At 40.0% G+C, this 27,832-nt stretch overlaps 1 protein-coding gene and 1 pseudogene across 6 annotated transcripts in view; one reads left to right on the forward strand and one right to left on the reverse strand.

Moving 5' to 3' along the window:
* USP40 (ubiquitin specific peptidase 40) overlaps positions 1 to 27,832 on the forward strand; it is a 92,236-nt gene that overhangs the window by 49,042 nt on the left and 15,362 nt on the right. For 3 of the 6 annotated variants that reach the window (XM_032636876.1, XM_032636875.1, XM_032636879.1), the window contains 8 exons: positions 6,413 to 6,466; positions 7,232 to 7,320; positions 8,827 to 8,913; positions 19,254 to 19,290; positions 21,122 to 21,186; positions 24,198 to 24,272; positions 27,144 to 27,270; positions 27,671 to 27,799. In XM_032636876.1, the coding sequence (XP_032492767.1) occupies positions 6,413 to 6,466; positions 7,232 to 7,320; positions 8,827 to 8,913; positions 19,254 to 19,290; positions 21,122 to 21,186; positions 24,198 to 24,272; positions 27,144 to 27,270; positions 27,671 to 27,799 (663 nt within the window). The remainder of the gene's footprint in view (positions 1 to 6,412; positions 6,467 to 7,231; positions 7,321 to 8,826; positions 8,914 to 19,253; positions 19,291 to 21,121; positions 21,187 to 24,197; positions 24,273 to 27,143; positions 27,271 to 27,670; positions 27,800 to 27,832) is intronic. The other 3 variants (XM_032636878.1, XM_032636880.1, XM_032636877.1) reach the window with 1 other exon arrangement.
* The window catches only part of LOC116756491, a 264,380-nt pseudogene that overhangs the window by 25,642 nt on the left and 210,906 nt on the right, over positions 1 to 27,832 (reverse strand).

Consider the following 27,832-nt stretch of genomic DNA (forward strand, 5'->3'; position numbering starts at 1 on the left):
GTGGCTGAATCATTTACACACCCACTGACAATGTATCAGGGTTGCAGTTTCTTCACATCCTTGCCAATATTTATAATTGTCTTTTTTTTAAATTTTATTTATTTATTTTGTTTATTTTTGGCTGTGTTGGGTCTTCATCGCTCCGCACAGGCTTTCTCTAGTTGCGGCGAGTGCGGGCTTCTCACTGCGGTGGCTTCTCTTATTGTGGAGCACGGGCTCCAGGCGTGCGGACTTCAGTAGTTGTGGCACATGGGCTCAGTAGTTGTTGCTCGGAGGCTCTAGAGCACAGGCTCAGTAGTTGTGGCGCATGGGCTTAGTTGCTCCACGGCATGTGGGATCTTCCTGGACCAGGGCTCGAACCTGTGTCCCATGCATTGGCAGGTAGATTCTTAACCACTGTGCCACCAGGGAAGTCCTATAATTGTCTTTTTGATTGTAGCCATTTTAGTGACCGTGAATTGGTATCTCCTGTGTTTAACTGCATTTTCCTGATGCAGTGATGGTGAGCACTGTTGATGTGCTTATCATCTATTTGTATACTCTAAGGATCCTATTAAAACTACTAGAATTAATAAGTGAGTTTAACAAGAACTCAAAATCAATATAGAAAAATCCATATATGTTTACTAGCAACAAAAAAATGGAAAATTAAGTTAAGAAAACATTTATAATAGCATAAACTATCATGAAATACTTAGGGGTAAATTTAACAAGATATGTGGAAGACCTGTACACCAGAAACTAGAAAAGATTGCCATGAAAAATAAAAGAAGACCCAAATAAATTAAATGATGTACCATATTCTTGGATCAGAAGACGCAGTACTATTAAGAGGCTAATTCTCTCAAAATTTATTTGTACATTCGGTGCATTCTCACTCAAAATTCTGGCAGGTTTCTTTTTTTTTGGTAGTAATTGACAAACTGATTCTTAAATTTATGTGGAAATGCAAAGAACCTAAAGTATCCATAACAATTTTAGAGGAAATAAAGAACAAAGTTGGAAGAGTTACACCATCTGATTTCAAGACTTACTCTGAAACTGTAGAAATCAAGACAGTGTGTGTAGTCATGAGGGTAGACATATGGAGCAGAGTTCAGCATGTGTGGCCTACAACCTGCTTCTGCACAGCCAGTGAGCTAAGAATAGGTTTTACATTTTTTAAGGGCTCTTTTAAGAGAAGAATGTGCAACAGAGATCGTATGTGGAAATGTTCCAGAGTATTTGCAACAGAACTACATTGAAAAGCCAGAAATAGATGCAAACATATTTAGTCAGTTGACTTTCAGCAGAAGTGCCAAGGTATTTCCATGGGGAAGGATGCTCTTTCAGCATTCAGTGCTGGACCAACTGGATATCAATAGATGCAAAAATGAACCTCCAACTTTGCCTTACGTCATGTAAAAAATGAACTCAAAACGGATCATAGAACTTCCCTGGTGGCGCAGTGGTTAAGAATCCGTCTGCCAATGCAGTGAACGTGGGTTCAACCCCTGGTCCGGGAAGATCCCACATGCCGCAGAGCAACTAAGCCCGTGCACCACAGCTACTAAGCCTGCGCTCTAGATCCCATGCTCCACAACAAGAGAAGCCACTGCAACGAGAAGCCCGCGTACTGCAATGAACAGTAACCCCCGCTTGCCACAACTAGAGAAAGCCCGTGCGCAGCAACGAAGACCCAACACAGCCAAAAATAAATTAAAAAAAAAAGGATCATAGACTTCAATGTTAAAACCTAAAACTATAAAAGTTCTGGGGGAAAACATAGAAAATCTCTGTTATTTTTACCATAAGGAAGAGATTTTTTTAAAAGATAAGACTTAGAAAGTACAAACCATGAAAGTAAAAGCAAATTGGACTACTACAAAATTTTAAAGGCATTTGAAAAGGCAGGCCACAAACTGAGAGAAAAAATTATAAAACATGTATTTGACAATAGACTTGCATCCAGGATATATAAAAAATACTTATAACCTAATCGGAAGACAACCCAAATTGGGAAGCCACTTTACAAAAGAAAATCTACCTATGAACACCCAATAAGCACAGGAGAAGATGCTCAGTATCATTAGCCAACAAACTAAAACCGTAATGACACATCACTGCACGCTTAGTGGAATGATTAAAATTTTAGATGCTGACAAGACTAAGTGATACCAAAGATGTGGAGCACCTGGCACTCCCGCGTATTGCTGGTGGGAGTGTAAAATGGTACAGTCACTCTGGTAAGGAGTTAGCTTATTTCCTGTGAATTTAAACATTCACTTATCAATTCTCCTGCATTTTTATCCAAGAAAAATTAAAACATGTATCCTTACAAATACTGTATGTAAATGTTCATAACCAAAAATGGGAAACAATCCAAATACCAGGGAGCAGGTGAACAAATTGTGGTGTATCCATACAATGGGATACTATTCATCAATAAAAGAAGTAAACTGCCACCCCATGCAAAACATGGATGAATCTCAAAGACATCATGCCAAGCAAAAGAAGCTAGTCACAAAAGAGTAATGCTCTTAGGATTCCACTTATCGATGTGAAATTGTCAAAAAAGAAAACCTAAGCTGTAGTTACAGAGGCAGATCAGAATTAGGGGATGAGGGATTGACTACGGAGTGGCATGAGGGAATTTGGGGGGTGACACAAATTATATCTCAATTTGCTGGTGGTTACTGAGTGTTTTCATCGACCTCTTTTAACTGTGTGCTTAAACTGGATGTGTTATTATTATAAGTAAATTATACTTCAGTAAAGTTACTTAAGAATATATGGTTTATGCGGGCTTCCCTGGTGGCGCAGTGGTTGAGAGTCCGCCTGCCAATGCGGGGGACGTGGGTTCGTGCCCCGGTCCGGGAGGATCTCACGTGCCACGGAGCGGCTGGGCCTGTGAGCCATGGCCGCTGGGCCTGCACGTCCGGAGCCTGTGCTCCACAGCAGGAGAGGCGGCAGCAGTGAGAGGCCCGCGTACTGCAAAAAAAAAAAAAAAAAAAGAATATATGGTTTATTAAAATTAATAGGTTGTTGTCTTGCCATGTCACAGATCTCTCTTCTTCCACTCCTTCTTCCCTCCAAACTATTCTTTACCTAGCAAGTGACCTTCTTAAACGTAGGTGAGTCAGATCACGTCACCCTCTGCTGAAAGCCCCGTTGGGCTCTTTGTACTCGGTAGTGTATTGCCTACAGGAACCTGCTTCGTCTGACCACTGCCTAACTGACCTCCTTGCAGTCCACTCACCTGCTTATTCACAGCGTACTTCCCATGCTAACTTTGTGGAATTTCTGGTCACAGGCTCTTTTCCACTCCCGAGACTTCTTTTTTTCTTTTTTAAAGCACAGGGAGGTTTTTTGTTTTTACATATTTATTTTTGGCTGCGTTGGGTCTTTGTTTCTGCGCGTGGGCTTTCTCTAGTTGTGGAGAGCGGGGGCTGCTCTTCACTGTGGTGGCTTCTCTTGTTACGGAGCTTGGGCTCTAGGCACACAGGCTTCAGTAGTTGTGGCTCCCGGGCTCTAGAGCGCAGGGTCTGTAGCTGTGGCGCACGGGCTTAGTTCCTCCACAGCCTGTGGGATCTTCCCGGACCAGGGATCAGACCCATGTCCCCTGCATCGGCAGGTGGATTCTTAACCACTGTACCACCAGGGAAGCCCCCCTGCGACTTCTTAGTCCTGTAATCTTTTTTGAACTCTGTTCCCTTTACTCTTCATCTGCTAACTTCAGTCACTCATTTGGTCTCAGCTGAAATATTATTTCCGTCATCCCTGGCTACACAATCTCAGTTAATCTGTGTCTCGTACTCTAACGCCCTGTCCTTCCCTTCGTAGCACTTACACTGTAACTGCCTGTGTTTTGTGTTATGAATGTCCACCTCCCCCATTAGATGAGGCTCTTTGCGGGCAGAGTCCATGGCTGTTTTTCTTATTGTGAGCTTCTAGGACAGTGCCTGGCACATAGAAGATACATGGTGTGTGTTGAATGAAAGTGAGAATTTTTTTAAAAAACAGTATTTTAAATTAACATTTTTTAAATTGGAGAACTTTTACATAAGCTGTTTCAGTTGTCAAGGAGTTTGTATTAGAATTCCATGCTGACTTCACATTACTGTAGTATAAGGGCTAGAACTCAGGAATCTCAAAGAGATTCTGTTCTGTTCAGATAAAGATAGAACTTCTAAGGCCCATGGCATTCCTGCCCTCTCAGAAGCCTCCACCCCTTTGAATTCCCCCACCTCCTATGCAACTTGGTAAGAATTGTTTGGAATTAAAACCTATTATACTTCTTCCCACAAAGCAGGAGTCTTTGCATCCTCAAAAACAGGGCATACTGGCCCTAATCCATTTACTAGTAACTAAGCATAAAAATCACCTAACTTATTTTAAATCTAGGCAGAGTCTGTGTAGTTCTAATACACATGAATTTCAGTTGCCACCGTTCATCACCGTTACCCAGCAGCATGGTTCAGATTTCAGCTGCCACTGGATATTAACTGAGTAATTGCATAAAGCACAAACTTTGCTACTAGCTCTTTAGTCTACAGATCACTGTGAAATAACATGTACATCATGGTCAGTGGCCAGTTACTTCACTCTTTAAAGCCTGTCAGTGATTGGTCAGTGCATAGCTGCTATTAATTTCACCACGTAGACAGCAAAGTGTGTGGTTTATTGCCTCCTTTTCTCCCAGTGGTAAACTCAGGTAACATTTTACAAGAATGGATAATCGAAGTAGCCAACAATGGTGAAAGTGCAGGAGAGAAACAGAAGTGTATGGGACTTCCCTTGTGGCACAGTGGTTAAGAATTTGCCTGCCAATGCAGGGGACACGGGTTCGAGCCCTGGTCCGGGAAGATCCCACATGCCGCAGAGCAACTAAGCCCGTGCGCCACAACTACTGAGCCTGCACTCTAGAGCCCAAGAGCCACAACTACTGAAGCCCATGCGCCTAGAGCCTGTGCTCCGCAACAAGAGAAGCCACTGCAATGAGAAGCCCACACACCACAACGAAGAGCAGCCCCCGCTCACTGCAACTGGAGAAAGTCGCACGCAGCCACAAAAGGCCCAGCACAGCCAAAAAATAAATAAATAAGTAAATATATTAAAAAAAGAGAGAGAAACAAAAGTATATGGAGCTGTAGAAGAAATAGCTGGCTGTGGGAATGCTGGCACTGCTGTCATTTGAGAGAATCCAGATGTGCAGCCAGAGGAACTTAACATAAACTCACAGGAGTGAGGAAAGTGGTTGTGATGAAAAGTATATGAAGATATCCCAGAGGAGTCGACGCTGGCAGAAAAACTTCATATTAAAGGAGCTCTTGGAGATATTTCATGAAATTGAAAGTACAAAACAAAATACTGGAAGCTGATCCAAACGTAGATTATCATTAGGGGCTAGAGAAGATGTTCACCCTGTACTGCAAGCTCTACGAGACAGAAGCAATCCCTGTTTAAACTATTCTTGTGTTTTTTTTTTTTTTTTTTTTCGGTACGCTGGCCTCTCACCGCTGCGGCCCCTCCCGCTGCGGAGCACAGGCTCCTGACGCGCAGGCTCAGCGGCCATGGCTCACGGGCCCAGCCGCTCCGCGGCATGTGGGATCCTCCCGGACCGGGGCACGAACCCTTGTCCCCTGCATCGGCAGGCGGACTCTCAACCACTGCGCCACCAGGGAAGCCCTATTCTTGTGTTTTTTACAAAGAAAACATTTTAATTCTCAGTGTCTGTAGTGTTTTCTTTTTTTAATCTATTATTTTTGTCTGTGTTGGGTCTCGGTTGCTGCGCGCGGGCTTTCTCTAGTTGTGGCGAGTGGAGGCTGCTCTTCGTTGCGGTGCACGGGCTTCTCACTGCGGTGGCATCTCTTGTTGCGGAGCACGGGATCTAGGCTCATGGGCTTCAGTAGTTGCAGCATGTGGGCTCAGTAGCTGTGGCTCACGGGCCCTAAAGCACAGGCTCAGTAGTTGTGACGCCCGGGCTTAGTTGCTCCACGGCATGTGGGATCTTCCCGGACCAGGGCTCAAACCCGTGTCCCCTGCATTGGCAGTCAGATTCTTAACCTTTGTGCCACCAGGGAAGCCCTCTGTAGTGTTTGAAATTACAGTGTAAATATTAGTCTGCTATTTTTTTTATTTCACTGTACATGTATAACTGACAGAGTTTTTAATGTTTTGACAAAAAATTTTAAAAGTCGCGGTACAATCATAATGTTTTTTTAAGGTTTCTGTGCACAGTTTCAACTTGCACAGGTGTTCTTAGGGTCCTGCACTGCTGTGCAAAGGGAAGACTGCCTGTACGTGTTTTTTTGTTGTTGGGTTTTTTTGCTTGTTTTTTTGTTTTTTTTAGCTTCCTGCTAATTAACACAGGATAGCATCTCTCTTTGATTTTCTTTGTTTGCTGCACTAACCAGCATCTTTTTATTTATAGCCGAGGACAGCTGTTTGAGGCCTATTGATAGAAACGGGAAGCTTCTTTGTCCAGGTAAATCTTTTTGGTAGCCTTCAAAAGCTGGCACCTACTCATGCCACCTATCTTTCTCAACACTTTTACCTTAAACAGTGACTTCCAATACCTAATATTCTTAAGTTACCTTTTAGAAACTGGTTTATAGAACAGACTTTCACCCAGGTGTCTTCCTTGTGAATTACAGACAGTCCTAACCAAAAATCAAACACTTCTGTTTTCTAAAGGAAGACACCTGTCTTTCTGATTAGCTGACACGCATTTTAGTCATGGTTTTGCCCTAGTTGTATCTTTCTAGATTTATTATCAAAGTTTTTTATTTGTTTTGCTGATTTCATCGTGATACCAGTTATCACAGTAACCAGAGCCTTGGTTCTTACCTCTGTAACACATCTTGTCATTAGACTTAATTTACTCTTTTGATGGTAGTCACCATAGCAGCTTTAAACTTGGAAGAAGCTAGTCCATCATGCATGAATCAATTCAGAATGTTACATTATCCACGCAGACAACAGCTCTCTTTTGTAAAGTATGAATCTAGAACATTCATAGCTCCCTCTTATTTCTTAGCATTGCTGTACAGACAGATAACAAGAGTATACGTCCTAGAGAGAGAAAATCTAAGATCAAACATAACTGTGTAAAATCCTTTTGCATGGAGTATAACTTAGTTCTTTTCTTTCTTAACATTCTTGATTTACAAAGAAAGGCTGATTTCAGTGTAGTAGTTTGCCCAAAGGTAGGAATTAATAACATTTACCATGTTATCAAAATTCTTTTTAGTGCCAGACAATTATACTTTGAAGGAAGCAGAATTGAAGATGGGGAGTTCATTGGGACTGTGTCCTGGAAAAGCACCAACTTCTTCTCAGGTAAAAGGAGATCACCTGACAGACCCAAACCAACCTTACCATGATCAGAAGTTCTTAATTGTATGATTCATTCCTTAACTACTGCAGTAATACTGTTTTTCTTAAAATTCTTCTTTTCCTTAAGTGATACCTTTTATTTAGGAATACATCCATGTAGTTCTCTGTGTTTAAGTCAAAAATACTATGTCAAGGTATATTCATAAGGTGGTTTTTCTGTGAAAATTTCGTGGTTAAGGGAGATCTTTAAAGTTGAGTGGCCACCAGTTTCAACCACCATAATTCATAAGTTCTGAAATGTACACTTGTTCTCCTATATTTTAACATCTGTGAGGTTGAGATGCATCTTACAGTCGGTGGCATCCTGCACTGGACCTGACGCTATGCTTCCTTTCTTAGTAGTGCATAAAATAATAAGTAACAGCTGGCAGCACTTCAGATTTAATGAAATACAGTGTACTGAGTTTGAACTTAATTACTCCCTGCAATAATATCATAGACTCACAGCAGATGTTTCTTTATCGGCATTCATTTTATTTACAGAATACTATCAGGTTGACCTTTGCCTAGAACCCTACCTACTTAATAAACTTTCATTACAGTCCAAAAGCCATAATGAAGTCCTTACTGTTAAGACTCTGTATCATGATAAGCTAAACTCATATCAGGATCCCCATGGCTCCTAGATCCCTGATATGGAACTAATCCACTTCATTAGTTTTCCCAACTACCTCCCCTTTAATTTGTTCTTCCCCAAACTCTAACAAATAGTAGTGCATGACAAGATCATAGGAGAAAAAACATGACAAGTGCGGTTGAGTTAGAAAGGAAAAATAAGGCTGTAAAGAACTGAATTGACGAGATCAGATTTACATTTTTCCTGTGTGTTCCAGGGAGTTAAAGTATCTGGGACCTCTGGACGGAAAATAAGAGCGCAAACTAATGACTCAGAAAAAACACAGTTAATGCTTATAGTGTATAGTAATTGCAAATCTCTTTGAGGAATGACTGAGAGAGAGATGGAGATCATACTAGAATAAATAATGTCTGTGAGAGATGTTTCTGAGGAGTAAAAACATTGGTGATAAAGAACCTTACATTTCTAGGTAGTCAAGATTATTGTTTAAATTGTAACTTTAAAATACCCAACATAGACTTGTTTTCACATAATTCGATTTTTTTTTTTTTTTTTGCGGTACACGGGCCTCTCACTGTTGCGGCCTCTCCCATTGCGGAGCACAGGCTCCGGACGCACAGGCTCAGCGGCCATGGCTCACGGGCCCAGCCGCTCCGCAGCATGTGGGATCTTCCCGGACCGGGGCGCGAACCCGTGTCCGCTGCATCGGCAGGCGGACTGTCAACCACTGCGCCACCAGGGAAGCCCCCATAATTTGAGATTTTTATTAAAGTTTTATGACCATTGGCTTTCTGGTTTTGAAAATAAATAATACATTTATAGAATTTTGAAATTCAAATTAAATTGCATTTATAACTCTATCTTGATCTTAGCTGTTCCTGTTTTTCGCTGTGGGGAGCGATGTTCAGCCTGGGACAGAGATGGAGATCATAGTAGAAGAAACAATATCTGTGAGAGATGTAAGGAATTTTACTTTGGGTGGCCGGGGTCTGTGGGTGTTTGGTATGGGGAGCAGTGGGAACCTGTGTTAGGATTTTGAGATCCTAAGGGTAGGGTTTACATAATATGCATTAAAGAATTCTATGTATTCAATAAAAGAATAGTTTGGATTGCTTGAAAGGTGGTGAGCCAGCTGTGATTTTAAAAATAAGATTATTCCTTTTTCTTGTCTGACTACTAATAATGCATGTTTATTGTAGAAATTTGGGATATATAAAAATGGGTTAAAAGAAAAGAATTAAAACCCCTCATTATCCCTTATCCCACTAATGTTAACATTTTGGCATATTTCCTTCTGCTGTTTCTACATTATGTGTACACACATCTCACACACACAGGTGTGAATGTGTGTGTGTGATAAAGCAAACAATTAGGTTAATGTCACTGAGAACGGGGACTTTCAGTCTTGGAAAATGGAGAGGCAGATAACATCAGTGTGGTTAAAGAAAGCCTGTACTCCTGAATTTGTTTTTAGGTTTGTTTTAAATATTTATTTGTTTGCTTGTTTATTTACTTATTTATTTATTTTGGCTGCACCATGTGGGAATCTCCGTTGCGGCATGCGTGATCTTTAGTTGTGTGTGGACTTCTTTTTTTAATATTTATTTGTTTGTTTATAATTTAAATTTTTTAAATAAAATTTTATTTTTTTTATACAGCAGGTTCTTATTAGTTATCCATTTTATACATATTAATATATACATGTCAATCCCAATCTCCCAATTCATCCCACCACCACCACCCCCTGCCCCGCTGCTTTCCGCCCTTGGTGTCCATATGTTTGTTCTCTAAATCTGTGTCTATATTTCTGCCCTGCAAACTGGTTCATCTGTACCATTTTTCTAGGTTCCACATGTATGCATTAATATGCACTATTTGTTTTTCTCTTTCTGACTTATTTCACTCTGTATGACAGTCTCTAGATTCATCCATGTCTCTACAAATGACCCAATTTCCTTCCTTTTTATGGCTGAGTAATATTCCATTGTATATATGTACCACATCTTCTTTATCCATTCATCTGTCGATGGGCATTTAGGTTGCTTCCATGACCTGGCTGTGGTAAATAGTGCTGCAGTGAACGTTGGGGTGTATGTGTCTTTTTGAATTATGGTTTTCTCTGGGTATATGCCCAGTAGTGGGTTGCCCATTCTAACTGGTGTGAGGTGATACCTCATGGTAGTTTTGATTTGCATTTCTCTAATAATTAGTGATGTTGAGCAGCCTTTCATGTGCTTCTTGGCCATCTGTATGTCTTCTTTGGAGAAATGTCTATTTGGGTCTTCTGCCCATTTTTGGATTGGGTTGTATGTTTTTTAATATCGAGCTGCATGAGCTGTTTATATATTTTGGAGATAAATCCTTTGTCCGTTGATTCATTTGCAAATATTTTCTCCCATTCTGAGGGTTGTCTTTTTGTCTTGTTTGTAGTTTCCTTTGGTGTGCAAAAGCATTTAAGTTTCATTAGGTCCCATTTGTTTATTTTTGTTTTTATTTCCATTACTCTAGGAAGTGGATCAAAAAAGATCTTGCTGTGATTCATATCAAAGAGTGTTCTTCCTATGTTTTCCTCTAAGAGTTTTATAGTGTCTGGTCTTACATTTAGGTCTCTAATCCATTTTGAGTTTATTTTTGTGTATGGTGTTAGGGAGTGTTCTAATTTCATTCTTTTACATGTAGCTGTCCAGTTTTCCCAGCACCACTTATTGAAGAGACTCTCTTTTCTCCAATGTATATCCTTGCGTCCTTTGTCATAGATTACTTGACCATAGGTGTGTGGGTTTATATGTGGGCTTTTTATCCTGTTGCATTGATCTGTATTTCTGTTTTTGTGCCAGTGTCTTGATTACTGTAGCTTTGTAGTATAGTCTGAAGTCAGGGAGTCTGATTCCTCCAGCTCTGTTGTTTTCCCTCAAGACTGCTTTGGCTATTCGGGGTCTTTTGTGTCTCCATATAAATTTTAAGGTTTTTGTTCTAGTTCCGAAAAAAATGCCATTGGTAATTTGATAGGGATTGCATTGAATCTGTAGATTGCTTTGGGTAGTATAGTCATTTTCACAATATTGATTCTTCCAATCCAAGAACATGGTATATCTCTCCATCTGTTTGTATCATCTTTAATTTCTTCCATCAGTGTCTTATAGTTTTCTGCATACAGGTCTTTTGTCTCCCTCGGTAGGTTTATTCCTGGGTATTTTATTCTTTTTGTTGCAATGGCAAATGGGAGGGTTCCCTTAATTTCTCTTTCAGATTTTTCATCATTAGTGTATAGGAATGCAAGAGATTTCTGTGCATTAATTTTGTATCCTGCAATTTTACCAGATTCATTGATTCGCTCTAGTAGTTTTCTGGTGGCATCTTTAGGATTCTCTATGTGTAGTATCATGTCATTTGCAAACAGTGACAGTTTTAATTCTTTGCCAATTTGTATTCCTTTTATTTCTTTTTCTCCTCTGATTGCTGCGGCTATGACTTCCAAAACTATGTTGAATAATAGTGGTGAGAGTGGACATCCTTGTCTTGTTCCTGATCTTAGAGGAAATGCTTTCAGTTTTTCACCATTGAGAATGATGTTTGCTGTGGGTTTGTCATATATGGCCTTTATTATGTTGAGGTAGGTTCCCTCTATGCCCACTTTCTGGAGAGTTTTTATCATAAATGTGTGTTGAATTTTGTCAAAAGCTTTTTCTGCATCTGTTGAGATGATCACATGGTTTTTATCCTGCAGTTTGTTAATATGGTGTATCACGTTGATTGATTGGCGTATACTGAAGAATCCTTGCGTCCCTGGGATAAATCCCACTTGATCATGGTGTATGATCCTTTTAATGTGTTGTTGGATTCTGTTTGCTAGTATTTTGTTGAGGATTTTTGCATCTCTGTTCATCAGTGATATTGATCTGTAATTTTCTTTTTTAGTAGTATTTTTGTCTGGTTTTGGTATCAGGGTGATGGTGGCCTCATAGAATGAGTTTGGGAGTGTTCTTTCCTCTGCAATTTTTTGGAAGAGTTTGAGAAGGGTGGATGTTAGCTCTTCTCTAAATATTTGATAGAATTCACCTGTGAAGTCATCTGGTCCTGGACTTTTGTTTGTTGGAAGATTTTTAATCACAGTTTCAATTTCATTACTTGTGATTGGTCTGTTTCTGTTTTCTATTTCTTCCTGGTTCAGTCTTGGAAGGTTATACCTTTCTAAGAATCTGTCCATTTCTTCCAGGTTGTCCATTTTATTGGCATAGAGTTGCTTGTAGTAGTCTCTTAGGATGCTTTGTATTACTGCAGTGTTTGTTGTAACTTCTCCTTTTTCATTTCTAATTTTATTGATTTGAGTCCTCTCCCTCCTTGCTGAGTTTGGCTAATGGTTTATCAATTTTGTTTATCTTCTCAAAGAACCAGCTTTTAGTTTTATTGATCTTTGCTACTGTTTTCTTTGTTTCTGTTTCATTTATTTCTGCTCTGATCTTTATGATTTTGTTCCTTTTGCTAACTTTGGGTTTTGTTTGCTCTTCTTTCTCTAGTTCTTTTAGGTGTAAGCTTAGATTGTTTATTTGAGATTTTTCTTGTTTCTTGAGGTAGGCTTGCATTGCTATAAACTTCCCTCTTAGAACTGCTTTTGCTGCATCCCATAGGTTTTGGATTGTCGTGTATCATTGTCATTTGTCTCTAGGTATTTTTTGATTTCCTCTTTGATTTCTTCAGTGATCTCTTGGTTATTTAGTAATGTATTGTTTAGCCTCCACGTGTTTGTGTTATTTACGGTTTTTTCCCTGTAATTGACTTCTAATCTCGTAGTGTTGTGGTCAGAAAAGATGCTTGATGTGATTTCAGTTTTCTTAAATTTACTGAGACTTGATTTGTGACCCAAGATGTGATCTATCCTGGAGAATGTTCCATGCACACTTGAGAAGAAAGTGTAATCTGTTTTTGGATGGAATGTCCTATAAATATTAATTAAATCTATCTGGTCTGTTGTGTCATTTAAAGCTTCTGTTTCTTTACTTATTTTCATTTTGGATGATCTGTCCATTGGTGTAAGTGAGGTGTTAATGTCCCCCACTATTATTTTGTTACTGTCGATTTCCTGTTTTATAGCTGTTAGCAGTTGCCTTATGTATTGAGGTGCTCCTATGTTGGGTGCATATATATTTATAATTGTTATATCTTCTTCTTGGATTGATCCCTTGATCAATATGTAGTGTCCTTCCTTGTCTCTTGTAACATTCTTTATTTTAAAGTCTATTTTATCTGATATGAGTATTGCTACTCCAGCTCTCTTTTGATTTCCATTTGCATGGAATATCTTTTTCCATCCCCTCACTTTCAGTCTGTATGTGTCCCTAGGTCTGAAGTGGGTCTCTTGTAGACAGCATATAGATGGGTCTTGTTTTTGTATCCATTCAGCAAGCCTGTGTCTTTTGGTTGGAGCATTTAATCCATTCACGTTTAAGGTAATTAGCGATATGTATGTTCCTGTTACCATTTTCATAATTGTTTGGGGTTTGTTTTTGTAGGTCCTTTTCTTCTCTTGTGTTTCCCACTTAGAGAAGTTCCTTTAGCATTTGTTGTAGAGCTGGTTTGGTGGTGCTGAATTTTCTTAGCTTTTGCTTGTCTGTAAAGCTTTTGATTTCTCCATTGAATCTGAATGAGATCCTTGCTGGGTAGAGTAATCTTGGTTGTAGTTTCTTCCCTTTCATCACTTTAAATATGTCATGCCACTCCCTTCTGGCTTGTAGAGTTTCTGCTGAGAAATCAGCTGTTAACCTTATTGGAGTTCCCTTGTATGTTATTTGTCATTTTTCCCTTGCTGCTTTCAATAATTTTTCTTTGTCTTTAATTTTTGCCAGTTTGATTACTATGTGTCTCAGCGTGTTTCTCCTTGGGTTTATCCTGTATGGGACTCTCTGTGCTTCCTGGACTTGGGTGGCTATTTCCTTTCCCATGTAGGGAAATTTTCAACTATAATTCTCTTCAAATATTTTCTCTGGTCCTTTCTCTCTTCTCCTTCTGGGACCCCTGTAATGCGAATCTTGTTGCACGTAATGTTGTCCCAGGTGTCTCTTAGACTGTCTTCATTTCTTTTCATTCTTTTCTCTTTATTATGTTTGCAGCAGTGAATTCCACCATTCTGTCTTCCAGATCACTTATCCGTTCTTCTGCCTCAGTTATTCTGCTACTGATTCCTTCTAGTGTATTTTTCATTTCAGTTATTGTATTGTTCATCTCTGTTTGTTTGTTCTTTCATTCTTCTAGGTCTTTGTTAAATATTTCTTGCATCTTCTTGATCTTTGTCTCCATTCTTTTTCGACGTCCTGCATCATCTTCACCATCATTATTCCGAACCTTTTTTCTGGAAGGTTGCCTATCTCCATTTAGTTGTTTTTCTGGAGTTGTATCTTGTTCCTTCATCTGGTACATAGCCCTCTGCCTTTTCATCTTGTCTGTCTTTCTGTGAATGTGGTTTTTCTTCCCTAGGCTGCAAGATTGTAGTTCTTTTTGCTTCTGCTGTCTGCCCTCTGGTGGATTCTATTTATTTATTTATTCATTTGGTTATGTTGGGTCTTAGTTGCAGCATGCAGGCACTTCGTTGCGGCATGCAGGCTCCAGATCGCGCAGGCTTAGTTGCCCCGTGGCATGTAGTATCTTAGTTCCCTGGCCAGGGATCGAACCTGGGCCTCCTGCATTGGGAGCACAGAATCTTACCCACTGGACCACCAGGGAAGTCCCTGTGCTCCCGAATTTGAATTAGAAGAGTCAGAATGAACCTGATATATTTTTTCTTCAAAAAATGATTTTACTAGCTCTGTCCCCTGAAATCGCTTATAGAAACAATGATCAACCTGGTAGTAGCAAGCACCCCAGCATTCAGATTGTGGTCACTCAGTACCATTTCCTAGAGGAACTAGGGCTTCTCGGAGTAATGGCTGGTTCTGTATCTAGGTCAGGAAAGTGTATGATGAGCCTGGAACATCTTATCAGGACACAAAAAAGTATAGCTAGCAAAGACCTCTGGGATCAGCAAAGAGAGTCAGGAGCCAACCTGAAGATAAGAGTTTAAACCTCAGTGGGAATAATAATGAAAATTGATTCACACATACATAAAATCCATGAGTTCACAGTGATCCTAAAAAATATGCTATTCATTGCTTACCTGTAGTGGATGCTAGGGAACCGTAAATGAAAGAGTCAAGCATTTATCTTTTTCTTTGCAAACTAAATCCTCACATCAACCAAATAGATAATGAGAAGATTTTTTTAATAGGCATATCCCAGCTAACAAAACGAAGAATTTTAGACTATCACTGTTTTTCAACTCCTAATGAATTAATGGATCTAAGCAAGGATCCTGAAAAACTGCTAACAACTCCAAAAGAGCAACACCCAGACATTTAGAAGTTCAAAACAATACCCGTACTCTTCTTGCCAAAAGAAAAGAAAACTGGACCTGAGTCTGATCAAGCCTCTAGGTCTGAGTACCAGTTTATAAGAAGTACAGGGGACAGAGGGACCTGTCAAGTGCACCGCAGGCCTGCAGTAAGCACTGTCCTGAAGTGGAAAACTCCTCTTCAAGAAATCAACTGCAGTGTGAGACAGCCTGTAGGTTAAAGGAGACTTAGGAGAAATAGCAGGTAGGTGCAATGTATGGAATTTATGTGGCCCTTGATTCATACCAAAAGAACTGTAGTAACAGTTTAAGAGAAAGTAAGGAAATTTGAACAGACAGAATATTTGTTATTTACGAGTTCTTAATTTTTTTAGATATTATAATTATGTAAGAGTTACATTTTTTAAAAGAATCTTCATCTTTTAGAGCTGAGTGCTGAATATCAAATGAAATGATACCTGACATTTGCTTCAAAAGAACGTGAGGAGCGAGTCAGGGGAAGTGGGCGGGGCACAGACACAGGACTGGCCGCAGCAGGAGTTGAGGCTGGCAGTGGACACTTGAGGGTTCATTTTACTGTCCTCTGCATGTGTGTGAAATTTTCCATGGTAAAACTTATTTTTTTTATTATTTTTTAATAAATTTATTTATTTATTTTTGGCTGCGTTGGGTCTTCGTTGCTGCACACAGGTTTTCTCTAGTTGCGGCGAGCGGGGGCTACTCTTCGTTATGGTGCGCCGGCTTCTCATCGCGGTGGCTTCTCTTATTATGGAACATGGGCTCTAGGCACGTGGGCTTCAGTAGTTGTGCACGGGCTCAATAGTTGTGGCTTGAGGGCTCTAGAGCACAGGCTCCGTAGCTGTGGCGCACGGGCTTGGTTGCCCCGTGGCATGTGGGATCTTCCCAGACCAGGGCTAGAACCTGCGTCCCCTGCATAGGCAGGCGGATTCTTAACCACTATGCCACCAGGGAAGTCCCCAAACATGTTTTAAATAAAATGCTTTTTTACCCTTTGTTACAAGCTGCAAATATTTACCCATGTTTTCATTTGCCTTTTAACTTTAATACATTTTTTTGTTTTGGGGTTTTTTTTAGCTTTAAAAAAGGTATATCATTGACTTACTGCCAGCAAGTGATACATATCATAGGAATCAGACATTAGAGTGTCTCTGATAAGGTTTGGACTTGTGCTAGACGATTGTAAGGAGGGATAAGGGCTAATTTTGGATTGGATGCTATCAGGAGTTGGGGGGCAATTCAGTATCTTATTTATGTCTGTAAGTTGGAAGTGTGAAGAGGAACTAGAAATATCATTGGAAGGGCAACAGTTACTTAGAGGAAAAGATGGTTAGTCATTTTGTGCCTGGGATGTGGCCTTGGGTAACTTTAGTGTTTTTTCGTTTCAAAGAACGGAAACCACAAAACTTTTCAAAGGTGCGATGTGTATGTCTTTCTTCTGTTCTATCCTGAACCCACTGCAGGCAGAGTCATTCCCTGTGCCCACCCACCCCCCGTTCCCCCAGCTGAAACTGCTCCGTCAAGGCTGTCAGTGGCCTCCATGTTGCTGTGTCCAGTGAGCAGGTCTCGGTCTTCATCTTACTTGCTCTTTCAGCAGCAGTGACATACTTGATGACTTTTGTCACTTGCTTTGAGAAGAACGCAGCTCTTTAGGTTTTCCTCCCACCTCTCCGGCCTGCCTGTTCTCAGTCTGTGTTTCCTCTTCTCTCTGCCTTCTGAGTGCCTCGTGCTCAAGTCGTAGACGCCATACTCATGTGTATGAGCTCCTGATCTCTCAACATACTTCACTCACATTTCCCTTTTCTATTACGGTGGCTCCCATTTTCTGCTTGCTTAGGCCAAAAACCTTGAAATTGTCTTTGATTCTTTTCTTTCTTACTTCAGAACCAGTGTTTCAGGAAATCGTTTTGGTTCTGCCATCAAGATTTATCTGGGATCTGATCATATCTTATTCCTTCCACTGCTGTCACCCCTTCACCTCTCATCTGGATTATTCCAGCAGCTTCCTAACCGATCTCCTTCCTTCCAGCCTGACACCTCCCAGGGTGTGTTCTTACAAAGAAGTGGAGTAATCCTTTAAAGTGTAAGATCAGTCAGTCCTCTGCACACAACCCTGCTCTGCTTTCCCATCTCACTCGCGGTGAGGGGGGGAGCCCCAAGTGACCTTGCAAGGCCCTGTGTGATCTGGCCCTTTGGTATCTTAAAAAAAAAAAAAAAAAAAGTCTGACTATCACTCTCACTTGCTCTACTCCGGCCGCGTTGGCCACTGTGCTGCTCCTCAAGCAGCCCTTTACACCGGCAGTTCCCTCTGTCTGGAGCACAGTTAGGCTGAATGCTCAGTTGCTTGTTTTTCTTAACTAATGGAGGCCTTTGAGACTGCAGTTTTCTTTGAATATGGCTTTGGTCCCATTCCCTGTTTTTTTTTTTTTTAATAAATTTATTTATTTTATTTACTGTTTATTTTTGGCTGCGTTGGGTCTTTGTTGCTGCACACAGGCTTTCTCTAGTCGCGGCGAACGGGCTACTCTTCATTGCGGTGTGTGGGCTTCTCACTGCGGTGACTTCTCTTGTTGCACAGCATGGACTCTAGGCGCACGGGCTTCAGTAGTTGCAGCACGAGGGCTCAGTAGTTGTGCCTTGTGGGCTCTAGAGCACAGGCTCAGCAGTTGTGGCGCACGGGCTTAGTTGCTTCGTGGCATGTGGGATCTTCCCGGACCAGGGCTCGAACCCATGTCCCCTGCATGGGCAGGCGGATTCTGAACCACTGCGCCACCAGGGAAGCCCCCATTCCCTATTTTAACATACTCTGTTGTCATTGTCATCATTTTCTAAACAATCTTTAATTCTAGACTCTCTTTTATTTTTAATCAGACAAGTAATTGTGGATTTAGTCTTATTTTTTAAACTTTGGGGGGACTAAAAATCCCCCTTGGTCACCACCCTATTCTTGTCGCTTCCCCAGAAGTCACTGTTGTCATTGGACAGTATAATCTTATCCACATCAGTAGAGTGTATCCTTCCGTACCTTTGCCGTGTGTGTACCAGTGTGTGGGTATGTATGTACGTGTAGAAATAAGAGCTTGACTTGTATGGTTTTCTTTAAAATCATAAATGGGATCCCAGAACTTTGTTTCACTAAAATATTTTAAAGATCTTTTAAGACCAGTAAATATAAATCTCTTTTATCCTTTTAATTGTTTTAAGACCTCTCATAGTTTATTTAAATGTTCCCCTGTTAATCCAGGGATGTCTGGATTGTTGGCCATTTTTCTCCTGACCCAAGCAGGGCAGCAGTGATCATCCTTTGTACTACTCCCTTCTGCTCTATTATAGTATAAATGAAATTTTACATACTCCTTTGCCCTAAAGTTATTTAAGAATGTTTTTCCCCTCAAGAAGTTGGGAGTTTTTTTGTGACTATTTTTGTTTTGTTTAAACGTCTGTTAATCGTGTCTCGTTTATTGAATTGTGCCATGAGCTCACAGTATGCATCATTCTTCCCTCATGAGTTGATGTGTGACCAGTTGTTTCTTAGATGATAAATAAAAGCTAATCTCCTTCTCTAGGAGTCAGAGTTCTGTGAAATCAGCCTAATTAATCACATCTGGTCAAAAATACACTGTTAGTCCTCATAAGAAGGGAATCATACCGCAGTCCTGGAAGTGGATGAACTTTTAGACAGACCTGGTTGCGAACACTGGAAACTGGTTTTCCCTGCTGAGTTGGCGCCACCTAGCCCTTAAGAAGCGCTTACTTAATCACTGCATCGTGTGTATCTTTATTTGAGAATTACTAAATATAATCAGACTCAGATAGGCCCAGGGTCAAAAAAGGGTGTTTCTTACAATATTGTAACTCAGATATAGAACAACTAATGAACATAGTTTTGTTTTCTTACAGTGTTTAAAGGTAATGCTGGAGAAATCTGGCCTCTCAGGTAAGTTATAGACCATGATGATACATAAGTTTATCCACATCCTTTACTTATAATAAATTTTCTATAAGCCTAATGAAAACTTTTCAAACTTTCTTTTTCTCCGGGGTTGTCAGTTATGCTTTACATTTCTATACGTACATAATTCTCCTGTTTCTTTTTTGCAGGCTAAAAGAAAACTAGTTGGAGGTTAGCCTAATTCTAAGGAAAGAGAGCCTAGATAGGGAACAACAAAGGTACAAAAGAGATACAGTTAAGATACAGACCCTCTGGAATTTCCTAGATCTTTTGCTGAATTTCTTTTTTTAACCTCATGGATTCAGAATTTCAATGCATTGTGTTTCAGGCCAGTATTTCTGTGTATAGATTAGGGAATGTAATATGAATGAAAAAAGTAAACCCAGGGTGTCCTGAAGTGGCTACCCAGGTGGACCCACGGAGCAAGCTTGAGGAGGCACCACACTGCTTTCATTAGAGTGAGTGATTGCCATTCTCTCCACCAGAGTGGAAACATGGGGCTCCGTTATCTGGCAGGGACGTTCACTTGCTCAACTTCTAGGAGTTTCTGTGCGATGCCTCAGGTCATCTCGACAGTAGTCCTCCCATGCAGGGATCATTCCCCGTTCCCACTTTACAGGTGCTGAAAATGGTTAAACGGCTTACCCAGTGTTACAGAGCAAGTAGCTAAGTGGCTCTGATTTCAGAACTCTGATTTCTTTCTACCATGCTCTGCTATGAAGTAATGGTGTTCACTCTTAACTTACTTTCTTTTTTTAAACAAACTTAGATTAAGTTAAATATCGATATAAACCTTACTGCATTTAAAACTAGAACCGATGACAAAAGAGGGTCTACAAAGAACAGTATTGGGATTCAAAACCTGTGGCCTGTGCAGGATAAATGTGAGGTCTGTGTTTCTTCGCTCGTCTGTAGCTTCTTTCGGTGGGTGGGGGGAGTTGACTGTTATAAAACATTGCTAGTTTTTTAACCATCAGGATTTTCAACTTTTGCTCGGTTCCCTCTCCCCGAAGAAAGTTCTCTCCCCATGTCGTGAGTGTGTAGCAAGCATGCTGAAAAACTGAAATCTGATTAACCTTCATAAATGTTCATTTGTACCAACTACACTGAAGCACTGTGCCAAAAGGACACGCTTTCGTTAGATCGCTGCTGACTAGATAGGACAGGTTTGCTGTACATGTTACCAGTTGCTGAGCGATGTTAGCGTGTATTTTCGTCCAAGACAGTGCAATAAAACTCAATTTCATGATCTTAGGGATTCTGTGCTTATGTATGTACACCTGTCTATGCTTAACGTGTGATGTGGATGCGCTTGTGTACTTGTAAATAATAAAGGTGTAAGTAGATGTTGCATACTAGTACCAAGTCTTATTTTTATTTGCAAGTATACAGTTCTTGGTGGAATAGAGAGAAAATTATCCAAGTTGGGGCAATGACTTAATTTTTTTCAGGCCCTGGAAGAGATAATTTACTTTAAAAATTAGTTAATACTGGGCTTCCCTGGTGGCACAGTGGTTGAGAGTCCGCCTGCCAGTGCAGGGGACGCGGGTTCGTGCCCCAGTCCGGGAAGATCCCACATGCTGCGGAGCGGCTAGGCCCGTGAGCCATGGCCGCTGAGCCTGCACGTCCGGAGCCTGTGCTCCGCAACGGGAGAGGCCACAGCAGTGAGAGGCCCGTGTACCGCAAAAAAAAATTAGTTAATACTTATTAGATCATATCCCATTTGATATTCATTTATCCAGAAGGGTCATTCCTGACAAACTCTTAAAACATATTATTCTGAATTCTTTTTCATCTGATTTTGATTCCTTCATAGGAGACGCATGGCATTTACGAAAAATGGATTGGTGCTATGAAGCTGGGGAGGCTTTATGTGAAGAAGTAAGATTATTTCTATACATTTCATTTGTAAAGTGATTGTGTTTATTTTGTATTTTCATAAGGACACCACCCTACTCATGTGAATAAATTCTAGAGAAAGCTTTACTTTTTTTTAGGATATACAAATCCATATGTGGGTCTACTTTTTCCTGACTGCAGTTTTTTCAGAGAGTCAGAGGGAAAGTTTCAGCTAAGTGGGAACATATCTAACATCTGTATTGAGTCCTCTTTTGATAAGAGAATATGTCTCTAGTAGTAGTTCTTCATTAACAGGCAGAGAACTACAGAGAATAAAAGACATTTGTACCAGTGAAAGAATTTGAAGATACACTCTGAATTTTGAAACCTGAATATTTCAATCTGAGAGTTTCTCTGTAAGTTAATGATGGCAGAATTCATCTTACCAACCAGTCACTTAGGCTCTGATTCAAACTGCACCTCTAAATCCGGCCCAGACTCTTAGGGTAGACTTAGGAGCAGTGTTGTCACAGGGTGTTGGGAATCTGGTTAATCTTATTTTAAAAAATTTTTATTGAAGTGTAGTTGATTTACAATGTTGTGTTAGTTTCAGGTGTACAGCACAGAGATTCATTTAAATGTATATATTCTATTTTAGATTCTTTTAAGATATTGAGTATAGTTTCCTGTGCTGTACAGTAGGTCCTTATTGGTTATCTCTTTTATATATAGTGGTGTGTATATGTTAATCGCAAACTCCTAATTTATCCCTCCCCCCCCTTTCCCCTTTGGTAACCATAAGTTTGTTTCTATGTCTGTGAGTCTGTTTCTGTTTTGTAAATAAGTTCATTTGTATCATTTTTTTAGATTCCACATGTAAGTGATATATATTTGTCTTTCTTTGACTTCACTTAGTATGACAATCTCTGTGTTACTGCAAATGGCATTATTTCTTTTTTTTAAATGGTTGAGTAATATTCCACTGTATATATGTACCACATATTCTTTATCTATTCATCTGTCAGTGGACATTGAGGTTGTTTCCATGTCTTGGCTGTTGTATATCGTGCCACTGTGAACATTGTGGTGTATGTATGTTTTCAAATTAGTGTTTTCTCCAGATATATGCCCAGGAGTGGGACCACTGGATCATATGGTAGCTCTATTTTTAGTTTTTTTAAGGAACCTCCATAGTGTTCTCCATAGTGGCGGCACCAGTCTACATTCCCACCAGCAGTGCAAGAGGGTTCCCTTTTCTCTACACCCACTCCAGCATTTATTATTTTTTATTTTTTTAATACATTTATTTATTTATTTTTGGCTGCACTGGGTCTTTACTGATGCGCAGGCTTTCTCTAGTTGCAGCGAGCGGGGGCTGCTCTTCATTGTAGTGCGCAGGCTTCTCATTAGAGTGGCTTCTCTTGTTGCAGAGCACAGGCTCGAGGCACGTGGGCTTCAGTAGTTGTGGCACTCAGGCTCAGTAGTTGTGGCTCACGGGCTCTAGAGCGCAGGCTCAGTAGTTGTGGCACGTGGGCTTATTTGCTCCGCGGCATGTGGGATCTTCCCGGACCAGGGATTGAACCTGTGTCCCCTGCATTGGCAGGCAGATTCTTAACCACAGTGCCACCAGGGAAGTCCCCCTAGTATTTATTACTTACAGACTCTTTGATGATGGCCATTCTGACTGGTGTGAGGTGATACCTCACTGCAGTTTTGACTTGCCTTTCTCTGATAATTAGTGATGTGAGCATCTTTTCATGTTGGTTAATCATCTTATTGTTGCTCCAAGTAGCATCAAACCTCACAGTCCAAATCCATGGCCTTAGAAGTACAGCCAGAATAAAGCTTTGTGAGAAAGCTTACACAATTGTGCTCACTCCCCTTTCCCCCAATCTTTATCCGCCTGCTTTCTGTTCAGTGAGACACTGGCATTGAACATCAACAGAGGTTGATCTAAAGCAGGGCCTTCCGGGAAACAGTCCTTGCTGTGTAACAGTCAGGGACAATACAGAGAGGCTCCTCTTGGGTCCTGGCCAGGAATTTGACTGCCTGGAGTAAAAAGTGAACCTCAAAGAATCTTCAGGGCATACAGTTTGGATGTCAAAAGAGTATATCTAGTCAAATGGTTTCCTTATTTTCTCCTCTTATTAATTCCCAAATCAGTATCAAACAGTTCATCTAAAAGCAAACTCATTACCCTCAGAACTAGCCCCGCTTCCCAGATTTGCTTCTTGTCTTTCCCATCCTGATCCTTTTCCACCTGAAATGTGGCTTACGCTACTTACCTTACATCCGTCATATTTGGTCTCAGCCTTCAATCAGTTTTTCCACTCCTTCTTGACCATTCCCACTGCCGGCCTCCTGGTTCAAGCCCTGTTTTTTTGTGGTTTTTTGCCTCTTACCTAATTAGTACAGATGGCTTCCCTGAGCCCATGTGCTCCCCACTTCAGTATGTCACAAGTGTGGCAGCTTAGATCTTTAAAAACCCCCTTCGCAGAAATCTTGAGTGGCTTTTTTAAAGCAACTGAAAACTCTTTTTTTTCTGTTCCGCATCCCTTTGACCTGTGACCACCTCTCCAACCCAGTTTTCTTTCCGTTACTCTCCAGCAGATACCTCCCATTCTAGTTAATCTGGTCTCTTAGCTCTTCCCCAGCACAAGTCATACTGACTCTTGACTTAACCTGGACTTCGCCGTGTTCTTCTTTCCCTGAGAAATTCCTTCTTGTTTCCTCTGGCTTTCCCAAATCCAGCCCATCTTTTGGGCTTAACTAAAATTTTATCTTCTGTAGATTAATCTGTCATTTCTTACCTCATCCATCTCCCTTCCCTTAATCTTTTATAGTTCATAATTATACAGTTTTAATACATAATGATATACTTTTTTATGGTTTTAGCTTATTTCTATCTCTTCAATATCTGCTTCGTTATTCATTTACTTATTTCTTGAAAGGGTAATAGAGGCATAGGGTTTTTTAAAAAAGATCGAATGGTCTCTTTCTTCCTTTCAGAAGTCATAAGTGACAAAAAAGATTTTCACGTTCTGTATTCCCAGGATGCAGCACTGAAAGAGCTTATGCTCTCTTCTGGAGACACTTTGCTTTTAATTGAAGGAAAACTTCCTCCTCTGGTAAGATTTTGCTCCTGAATAGACATTTTGTAAATAACAGTTACTGTTTTATGATTGCAAGGATGATATGTTGTCATTGTGTGAAACTGGGGAAATACAATCATAAAGAGAATAGAGTACTTACCCAAAATCCTACCAATCAGACAGCTACCATATTTTGCATCTTTATATATTTTCTTCCTATGAAGTCAAATTGTATGTACAATTTTATTTCCTACTTTTTATATTTTACTTTTTAACCTGACCATAAAATCCAGAAACAATCATTATATCCAATATATGACTTACCACAGTTTTATTCACCTATATCCCTGTTGTTTGGATTTTAGCTTGTTTAAAATTTTTTGTTCTTATAAATAGTAATAAATATAAATCCTTCTTAAGACAATTCTAAAGATGGAATTAACAAGCCAGATTGTTTTCCCAAAGAGTCGTACCAAGTTTACAGTCCTAATGTGTGTCTGTGAGAGGGCTCACGCCACTGCTCTTCCATAGACACTGTGTATTACCACTTGGAAAAGCTATTACTTATTAGTTTGTTTTTGTTTTAATGTGGACACATGTAAAGATGAAAATGACCCAGAATTCCAGCATTCAGATAATCATTTGCTTATGATTAGAAAACTCAGACAGTGTAGAAGCCTATAAAATGATAAACAGAAGTTTCTCCCATATCTTTCTCTCCAGAAAGAGCCACAGTAAACTTATTTTTCCTTGTGTATCCTTCCAAGAAAAAAATTATGCCTGTTTGTATGCTGAATGTAAATATGTGTGTATCCTTTTCAAAGTTTACATAAAGGGGGTCATATTCTATGCACTGTTTTATACCTTTCGTTTTTTGTTTGTTTTTATTCATTTAATATATCTTGAGGATCTCACATCAGCACATACAGACCTACCTTATTCTTTTTCATGACTTCATAGAATTCTGCTGTATTTTATACTGTGCTCTTTAAGGTTAATTTTTGAATTGATAATATTCATGATACAAAATTCAAAGTGTATAAAAAGCTGGGCCAGGAAGAGTATCCCCCATCCCTCCTGTCCCCCTGCCACTTGGGGTCCTCCCCGCACAGGCAGCCAGCTTCCTCTGTATCCTTCCAGAGGCAGGTGCTTTTTAAATTCAGTGCACACGCACGTGTGTGTGTGTATATGCATATGTGCACATTCATATGTAGATACATATTTTTATTCACACAAATGATTATAAGCTTGACACCCTGTTCTGCACCCTGCTTTTCTCATTACCCCCATATACACACCACATCAGTACCCATGAAGTTATCTCGTTCTAATTGACATATATGGAGGTACCGTGATTTATTTTTTAACCAATCTCTTTTCAAAGAATATTTAGGTTGTATCCAGTCTTTTGTTGATACAAATAACACTGCCAAAAATATCACTTATTTGCCATTTTGCACATATGTATCTACAGGATATTCCTAGAATTGAAATCGAAATCGCTTTGTCAGAAGTTATGGCCTACTGTAATATAACCAGTCTTCTGAAGAGGGACCTTGAGGTTGTTTCATGGGTTTTGCTACCATAAACAATTTACAGTGAATGTCTTTGTATGCATGGGCTAGTATATCAGAAGGTAAAACCCTAACCATGGAATGGCTGGGTCAGAGGGCTTGGGCATTTAAAATTTTGACAGCACCAAATTACCATCCAGAAACTTCGCAGCAGTTTCTGCTCCTGGAACCAATATACAGGAGTTCAGGGTTACTTACAGTCTCACCAACGTAGAATATTATTAGACTTTCTGGTTTTTGACAGGTGAAAAAAAATGGAGTTTTTTGCTCTGATTTACATTTATTTATTTACTGCATGGAAGTTGAGTATTAATCTTCACCAATTTGATAAACAGAAAAACATTCTCATTTTAATATGCATTTCTTGAAATACACATTTAAAATACTTGGCATGTTTTTTTCACATCCTCATCTTCTGTTGCTGGAAATTGCTCACTGTAACAGCAGCAGATCCTTCACTGAGTAAAAATCTATTCAAGTTCTTTACCCGCTCAAAGGGGTGGGGAAGAACCAGTTAAATTAGTAAAACTGAAATTACAGAATGCGTTTAAGGAGTTGAGCTTATTCCATGTAGTTACTATGTAGGAATGCACCTTAGATCAATAGGTTGTTGGATCTCTATAAAGTTCCTTTAGAAACTTTTATAAATAAAAACTGCATGTAACTGGTGCATTGTGCTATGGTGCTCTTACAATGCCTGAAAACATTTATATAGTTTGTTCTGTCAAATGTTTTGTTAGTTTGTTTATACTTTTCATTTACTGTAGCTACTAAGATATAGAACAGGGACTTCCCTGGTGGCACAGTGGATAAGACTTCACGCTCCCAGTGCAGGGGGCCCGGGTTTGATCCCTGGTCAGGGAGCTAGATCCCACATGCATGCTGCAGCTAAGAGTTTGCATGCCACAACTGAGGAGCTGTGGAGCCACAACTAAGGAGCCAACGAGCCAAAACTAAGACCCAGTGCAACGAAATTAAAAAAAAGAAGATATAGAACATTGGTCCCAGTCATCCTAAAGACTGATTTTTATGATTTTAAACTTTGATTGTAAAAACAGTAAGCAAGTATAATACATGACAGTTAATACATACATCTTAAGGAAAAATAAATTTAGGAACATATTCTATATCAAGATGTTTCTTTCTGGGAATTCCCTGGTGGTCCAGTGGTTAGGACTCCTTGCTTTCACTGCCGAGGGCACAGGTTCTATCCCTGGTCAGGGAACTAAGATCCCACAAGATGCTTGGCATGGCCAAAAAAAAAAGTTTCTGTGGAAGTAGAAGTTGACTTAATCTGTGTGCATCACAACAGTTGGAAATCTCCATTCCTCAGGGTTTCCTGAAGGTGCCCATCTGGTGGTACCAGCCACGGGGTCCCTTGCATCACTGGAAGAGTCATCAGGACCAGACAAACTGTACCTTTTCTCAAGGCGGGGTCTGGAGAGCTAATTCCATCCAAGGTGAGAACACAACAGAATTACAGCAGCCAGTGTGTCATAAAGAAAAGTAAAATGATTGCTTCTGCTGAGAGGCAACTGAAATATGTATTTTTAAAATATAAGGTTGAAAATCAAAATCTATTCCATAATTCATAGTATAATAATAATACCATCCTATTTTTATACAGTGGTTTGTAACCTCTATAAAAGACCATCTTTTTTTTTTTTTTGGCTTTACCTTTCATTTGCCATCTGTTATTTTTATTATCATTATTATTATAGCAATATATTACATTTTTTCAAGGAATTGTTATATAATATCACCTCTCAAAGCACCTCATGGCAGTAGGAATAGTGGCCCCAGTTATTGTAACAGACTAAGACATTGACGCTTTAGTCACTTCCAGTGTCTTCACTGCAGACCCAAGGGGCAGAGAGGCAGGGTTGGAGTCCGGACCCCACGCAGCTCCTGTTCTTACTGCTGCCGCCACCCAGGAGCTCCTTCAAGGGCGTTCCAGTTCACTGACTTCTGAGAAGACTCACAGACAGGGTATAAACATACTGTTTCACTCTAAGTTTCTTC

Source organism: Phocoena sinus, chromosome 7 (assembly GCF_008692025.1).
Source record: "Phocoena sinus isolate mPhoSin1 chromosome 7, mPhoSin1.pri, whole genome shotgun sequence".
Classification (NCBI taxonomy): Eukaryota; Metazoa; Chordata; class Mammalia; order Artiodactyla; family Phocoenidae; genus Phocoena; species Phocoena sinus.